Source organism: Jatropha curcas, chromosome 11, assembly GCF_041381405.1.
Source record: "Jatropha curcas cultivar XTBG-Jc1 chromosome 11, XTBG_Jcur_1.0, whole genome shotgun sequence".
NCBI lineage: Eukaryota > Viridiplantae > Streptophyta > Magnoliopsida > Malpighiales > Euphorbiaceae > Jatropha > Jatropha curcas.
Genome location: NC_143161.1, coordinates 13,526,717 through 13,534,202, shown reverse-complemented (window position 1 = coordinate 13,534,202; position 7,486 = coordinate 13,526,717). Strand labels below are relative to the sequence as shown.

Sequence of the window (7,486 nt, the reverse complement as noted above, 5' to 3'; positions counted from 1 at the left end):
ACATCTTCTAGAGCTTATCTCATTTCAGGTTTTTGAATATAATAAGAACACATAATCATAACATTAGCATATTGATATATGATATTTAATTGGCTTTGTAGACCAAGAAAATCAATAATAATTAGAATGTAACATCCATAAAATAATATAAAAATGGATTAAGTTATAAAATTAACTTGAACTTTGTAAATTGTTGCAAAATTACTCCATTTTGACATTTGTACCCCAAGCACTTTAGTTTCAAAACTTAAGTATATTGGCATCTCAATTTTAAATTTTTTATCTTCAATGAAGAGACTTAAACCTGACGAGGAACCACTTGAGGCCAAATGACACCAAAGCAATCAGCCTCCAATCAACAAACCACTTGCTGAGGAGGGTTAGTTAACAAACAAAGACCCAAAGGTCCTAGTAAAGCTCCTACTGCTAAACTTTCTGCTACAGTATTACACTCCCTATAAACTTTAACCATTCAAATCTGCCAATCCTGACCTAGTCTATCCATGCAAGCACTCACCAAATTCCTAACCCGAGCCTCAATCTGACATGTCTCCGACAGCAGAGACACTACAAGCTGAGAGTCAGTTTGAATAACCAGATTATCCCAACCTCTATCCCATGCAATCTGCAATGCATAAAAAATGCCCCATAATTTCGCTTCTAAAGAATTACAAGCACCTAAACTAGCCTGGAAGCCTAATAGACATTTGCCACTCTTATCACGAAATAGTCCACCATAAGAAGCCTTAACCATAGCCTTACGAAAACTGCCATCAGTATTGACCACTCTCCAACCGCTGGGAGGAGGCTACCATGCAATAAAAACAAGATGAGAATCTGTAGAAGCAACAACCCCACCATTATTAGCCCAAGCTTTGATCACCTCTCTAACTTTCAACAAAATAGTAGCCTTGGTGAGACAGGGAGTGACAACACCGGTTCCAAAAACTTTATTGTTATGGAACTTCCATCCCCACCAAACCCCCATTCCAAAAACAAGAACCCAAGAGAAACCATTGACTACCTTATCAGTTAACTACAGATTATGCAATAGCCAATCCATACTGACCTGGTCCTGGAAAAAAGAAGAGCACATTTCGGAAGCATGAACACTAATCCAAAAACCCCCTTATAGCGTCACAGTCCTGCAATACATGGAGAATTGACTTCGACGGATGCGTACAGAAACCATAGGAAGAATCCAAAGAAAAACCATGCTGAGCTCTGTGGAAATTGCACATAATTCTATCATGGCCAACCTCCTAAAGGAAAGTACGAACCCTTTAAGGGACATGCAGCTTCCAAATGATCTTCCATAAAACATGCGGAACCCCAGAGGAAGAATTATCCAAAAGCGCATATGTCGATTTCACAAAATATAAACCTGTCATTGAATGTTGCCAAGCAACTCTATCCCAATCCTCAATAGAATCGCTCAAGGTGATGGGAGCAATCAAATCCAGAACCAATTCAGGAAGAAGGGAATGAAGCCGAGACCAATCCCATCCATTATCAGAAGACAAAAAAGCACGGACACACTCATCTAACCACAAACTATCCGAAGGGACAATCGAAACTGATGATAAAGGACCAATAAGCAGCCAACCGTCACTCCAAAAGTTAGTGTCTAACCCGTTATGAACATCTTTAATCAAACCACCCTTCACCACCCTTATTCCTTTACAAAACGCTCTCCATATATAGGAAGCACCCGATCTCAAATTATAATCCCAACTAAATCGACCCCTCATGTACTTATTAATTAGCACTTTAGCCCATAACTGATCACGATTCTGAACAAGCCTCCATGCTATCTTACCGGGTAAAGCTCGATTCATAACCTTCATTTTACAAATCCCCAACCTTCCCATCTCTTTCGGTAACTATACAGTATCCCAAGCAATAAGATGGACCCGTCAACTATCACTGGTGCCTTGCCAAAGAAAATTTTGACAAAGTCTTTCCATCTCATCACAAACAGAAATAGGCAAGAGGGCAGTCTGCGTTGCATAAATAGGAAGCGCAGAAAGGACAGAATTAATCAAAGTAACTCTACCAGTAAGAGACAACACTTTAGACCACCACCCCTCTAAACGCACCTTCATATTGTCCAGAATATACGTAAAATTATAGCGCCTAACTCTAGAGTGAAAAGAAAGGACCCCCTAATGCCTTCTCAGATCCTCCTCAACCTGCATACTCGAAACGGCCGAGAGAGCTCTAACTGTAACATCAGAAACATTAGGAGAAACATAAAAAACAAGACTTATTAAAATTAATGCGTTGTCTAGAAGCCAGTGAAAATTTTCCCAAGACCTCCATAATGATTCACATCTAATCAATTGTGGCCTCCACAAATAGGACGATACCATCGACAAACATGAGATGTGACATAGAAGGACCATGAGTAGACAACAGAACCAGCTTCCAACTCCCACTATTCACCTCCTCATTAATCATATGAGCAAGAACCTCAATGAAGATAACAAAAAGGTAGGGTGAAATAGAGTCCCCCTGCCAAACTCCTCGGGACGGTTTAAAGGTTGGAAGTTTCTCGCCATTCCATAAGACCGACATACAAGAAGACCGAATACACTTCATAATATTCTCTATCCATCCCGCAGAAAACCCAATATCACTTAGAACCCATTCCATAAACTCCCAGTTTAAACTATCATATGCCTTCTCCAAATTAATCTTAATAGCCATAAACCCCTCCCTTTAGACATTCACATCGAGTGTAAGAGCTCCTGGTAAAGCACAAAATTATCAGTGATCTGTCTCCTAGGGAAAAAACTACACTACTCTAGCCCAATCAACAAAGGTAAAATCTTTTGCTTCCTATGAACCATCGTTTGAGTAATAAGCTTATACAACATGTTACATAAGCTAATGGGACAAAATTGGGAAAGAGAATCAGGAGCAGTGAATTTAGGAAGCGAAACTATCAGAGTCTCATTCATTTTAGGTGAAATGAGACCCCTATCGAGCACTCCCAACACAAACCAAACCACTGTTTTCGCCCCGCCCCCGAGCGACGCGAAGGACGCTCGATTTTTATTTTATATTATTGGAAATGTGATTTTTATTTAACAAATGGTGACGAAAGCTTTTAGGAACGTAATGCCGATAAATCGGTCTTATAAAACATTTGAGTCGCCACCCATTATTTCGGCAATGGGACCGTTTCCAATTTTATTTTATAAAAGTAACTTCATTTAACCCAATTTTATTTAAGGCCAATTATTTTAAAAAAAATGGTCAGGCATACCAAGTACAACTCTGGATAAGGGAATTGGGTACGTCGACCCGTTGGAAGCCGACGCCCGAAAAATCGGCCTCTTTTAACCTACAATTTCTAATTTTATTTTAGAAAAACCAATTTATTTAATTAAACCCAATCCGAATAAATTGAACCGAGTTCCTATGTGGAAAATTATTTAATCGTCCCAAATAAATCCATTCATTGCATTCATAACCATTCAAACCACATCAATCATCCAACCCATAGCAAAAATAATTAAAAGACCCGCTCTTGCCTTATGGTTAAAGGCGGGCCACAAACCGGATTCAAAATACAATCTACTCAATATAAATTCAATAAGTTCTAAAATCCCAAAATCATATATAATAGTAAATTAACCTATTTGATTTGATTAAAACATAATCTGCCCATTATTGGTTATTTCTTGAATTAAAAATTAAACATTTATTTAATTACACGGAATAGAATAAAAAAGTGAAATTATTCTGGAACCCTAGAACAGTTGCATCACGCAGCTGTTCTATGAAGAACAGTTACGTGACAGAACTCCTAGTTGCGTGACGCATCTGTTCGTGACTTTGGCAAAGTTCTCAGATTCGTCAATCATTTATTTAAACCATAATATTAAATGAAAAAAAAAGTTAGATAAAAATATATGCACGAATAGTTTCGTCACGCGACTAGTCAGGGTAATGTTAACCTCTTTTGGACATGAACAGTTCCGTCACGCAGGTAGTAGCTACGTGACGCAACTGCCCTGGTCCGTAACTACCTTTCAAACTACCTTTTTTACATTTTCTTTTTATCAAAGCTTGTTTAATGTTATTCAAAAACACTCAATAATGGGCAGAATACTACTTAACCAATATCAAACTACCCAAACACCAACAAAATAAGATATTTAATAAATCAACAACTAAAAAATAATAAGAGGAGTTTGGATGGTTACCTAATCTTCAGATTTGAGGATTGCATGCGATTTGGGTGCCTTAGGAATAGTGTTTCAGGATCCCAGAAATGTTCTTTGCCAAGTTTTAACAAGAAAAACTCTTTTTTTTCTTTTCTTTTCTCTCTTTTCTCTTTTTGTGACTTTTTTTTTGTTTTTCAATCTATTTTACTCTCTAAGGCTTGATCTTCTTCAAGATAACGCAATGGAGTTCTTGCAGAAAACCCTAGCCGCAGCTTAGTTCTTAGAAATTTTCTCTCAAATCTCAAAAAGTCACAAAAGTCCCAAAGGTCCCGTTTAAAAGATAAAAATGCTGTATTTATATGGGTAGGGCAACAGAATAGAGCTGCGTCATGCGGACCCCAGAGCTGCGTGACGCAGCTCACTTTTCGTACCGTTGCCGCGCATCCACACAAAAAGCAAAACCGTTACATGAGCTTTTCAAGGTGACGTCATCCTGGTTAGAGTTGCGTGACGCAATTATTAGCGCCGTCACGCAACTTGTAGCTGCGTGACGCAACCCTAGCGCAGGTCAGACTCCTTTGATTTGGTTCAAATAGATTCTTGGTTAAAAGGCTTCTGGTTGACCCTGATTCCTTATTCCTCATCCTTGTATCCTCACCGGGTTAGGCGGGGGCATAAAAACACGCGCCAACAACCACAGACTCTCCCACAATAGGCCATAAACACTTGGTAAAATGTTGTTCGATACCCATTGTGGGTCCTGTTTATGAATGGCACAACCCAAGAGGGGGGTACTTGGGTTTTCTAAAAATTTAACTTTCAAAAACAAAATAAGAATTCTGTTGTAGCGGAATTAGAAAGCATTTGTGAGAGTTAGTTATCAAGTTTAGAACTTCCTCACAAAGCTTATTGCAAGTCTAGAAAGACTCTGTGAAGAACAGTTATTGGATTTAGAACTGCTTCACAAAGCTTAAGCAAATTTAGAAAGACTCCATAAAGAACAATTATTAGATTTAGAACTGCTTCACAAAGCTTAAGCAAATTTAGAAAGACTTTGTGAAGAATCAGTTATTGCATTTAGAACTGCTTCATAAAGCTTATTGCTATTTAGAAAGATTTTATGAAAATAGTTATTGCATTTTAGAACTGTTTCACAAAGCTTTAAGCAAAATTCGAAAACTGTTTATAATTCACATTGTGAATTACACTGAATGTAGAAGGACAGATTAGAACTTAATATAATCACAATATAGAAATCCAGAGTTCTAATGTTCCACAAAGATAAAGCTTATTTACGTTTAGAAATAGAAATTCATTAACAATTTTGCATTTCTAAGAAGATTAACAGTTGTGTAAACAGAATATAATCAAGTAAAACGTCAGAAAATAAAAGAAGATAAACACAGAGATTTATAGTGGTTCAACACTAACTCACCTACATCCACTTCCCAAGACTCATATTGAGATCCTCCACTATGTTATCTCTTTTCAAAGGTAAGAGACAAATCAACTTTACAAGGAAATAGATCAACTCCTAGAACTAACCTTTGTCCGACTAGATTTTTCAAAGGTTCTAGTCAACCTCAACCCTTTCTGTTTTTGCAAAGAATAGAAACTTACATCAAGACATTAGAATCTCCCACAAGGAGAAGATTGGTTGTAATAATTGATAACCTATTACACTATAGCTTTTCACCTAAGCTATTACACAAAAGTTTTTCATTTAAAAACCTATAGTCTACAACAGAGTACAAATCTATATAGACAGAGAGAAATGCAATTATAAGCACAGGAAGAATAGAAAACAGATTTAGAAAACAGAATTAAAGTTCAGAACTGTTCTTCAGAAAATGTTGTTATTAAATTTTCTTTTCTCTTAAAAATATTTCATGAAGCAAATAGCCGAAAAGAAATAAGGGAGTTTTAAGAGAGAGCTTTGAGAGATTTAAAATTTTAATCAATGGACTCTTACTCTTACAAAAACATCTACGTTTTCAAAAAAAGAAAAACATCTTTTATAGGAGGAATGAAGATCACGTTTGTAGAAAGTGTTGATCTTTAGCTTTAAAGAGTATTTAGACTTTCCAAAGATAAAAAGATATAAAAATCTTTTGTAAATACTCAATTATTTGTTACCAAAAATATTTAAGTCAAAATCTTTTTCATTTAGGTAAGTAGAATAAAGAAAATATTTGATTTTCTTTTTATAAGGAATTTCCGAAAATAAAAGAGAGGCAAATCTTTTTCAAATATTTATTTGTTGCCAAATATAATTGAGCCAAAATCTTTTTCATTTAGGTAAGCAAATTTAAAAAGAGCAGGATTTGACTTTTATTTTTAAGGTAATTTCTGAAAATGATTTTTGAGAGAGAAAAAATATTTTTGTGCTTAAAAGAATATTCACTCTATTCCACAACATATCATAAGATACTAACCAAAAGAAATTTTCAATAATCTCCATGGTCTTCAAAGTATCTTAGATTTGTGAAAACTTGCCTTCTTTAGCAATTTTCATATTTGAAATCTGCATAAAATAATATTAGCATATACAAGAATATTAAATTTATTTATTTTGCATAATCATCAAAATCTCAAGATAAAATTAACCCTAGAGCCAACAATCTCCCCCTTTTTAATGATGACAAAACCAATAAATTTATCAAACATAGAATTATGTGCTCCCCCTAAATTTATGCATGTCAACAAAATACAAGTTCTAAACATAATAGATTTATCATGAAGCAAGATTACAACTTATATAAAACTCCCTCTGAATAAGTGCAATATAATATCTGTGGGGATTAGAACAGAATACAGATTTAAAAACTGACATTAGAATTAGAATTGAGTTCTAAGTCCAACAATCAGGGCATTCATTGGAATTAAAACTAAATTCTAAGGTATAACAATCAGAGCATACAAAGTATATTATGTTCACATAGAAACAAAACATTAGAATAAAAATATCATAGATTAGAACATGATAAGCAGAGAGATTAAGTACTTAAATAAATATAATGTGTTCTCCTTCAAGTACTCAAGCACCAAGTATATTGTTTTCTCCCCCTTTTTGTCATCATAAAAGAAGGTAAGTAAATTAAAACAAAATAGAAATAGAAACAAAAATAAATAGAGCTAGAAAATTCTAAACATAGTACAATAAAACAAACAAGAAACACAAATAGAAAACAGAGCAAAATAAATAAAAATGCTCACAAAACAAAATAGAAACACATAATTAAAATAGGTTGGGAAGAAGTTATTGGGGTTTTGATTCAGTTTTGAGTCTTTTAGAACTCCTGATATTCTGG

The 7,486-nt window shown here is 35.1% G+C and overlaps 1 protein-coding gene across 1 annotated transcript; it reads right to left on the bottom strand.

The window, feature by feature from the left end:
* Positions 1 to 2,165: 2,165 nt before the first annotated feature.
* On the bottom strand, positions 2,166 to 2,709 carry LOC149492613 (secreted RxLR effector protein 78-like). The gene is made up of 2 exons (XM_089715888.1): positions 2,370 to 2,709; positions 2,166 to 2,224 (listed from the first exon to the last, which is right to left on the bottom strand). Exons 1-2 carry the CDS (start codon positions 2,707 to 2,709, stop codon positions 2,166 to 2,168), a joined length of 399 nt encoding a protein of 132 aa, XP_089572014.1.
* Positions 2,710 to 7,486: the final 4,777 nt, after the last annotated feature.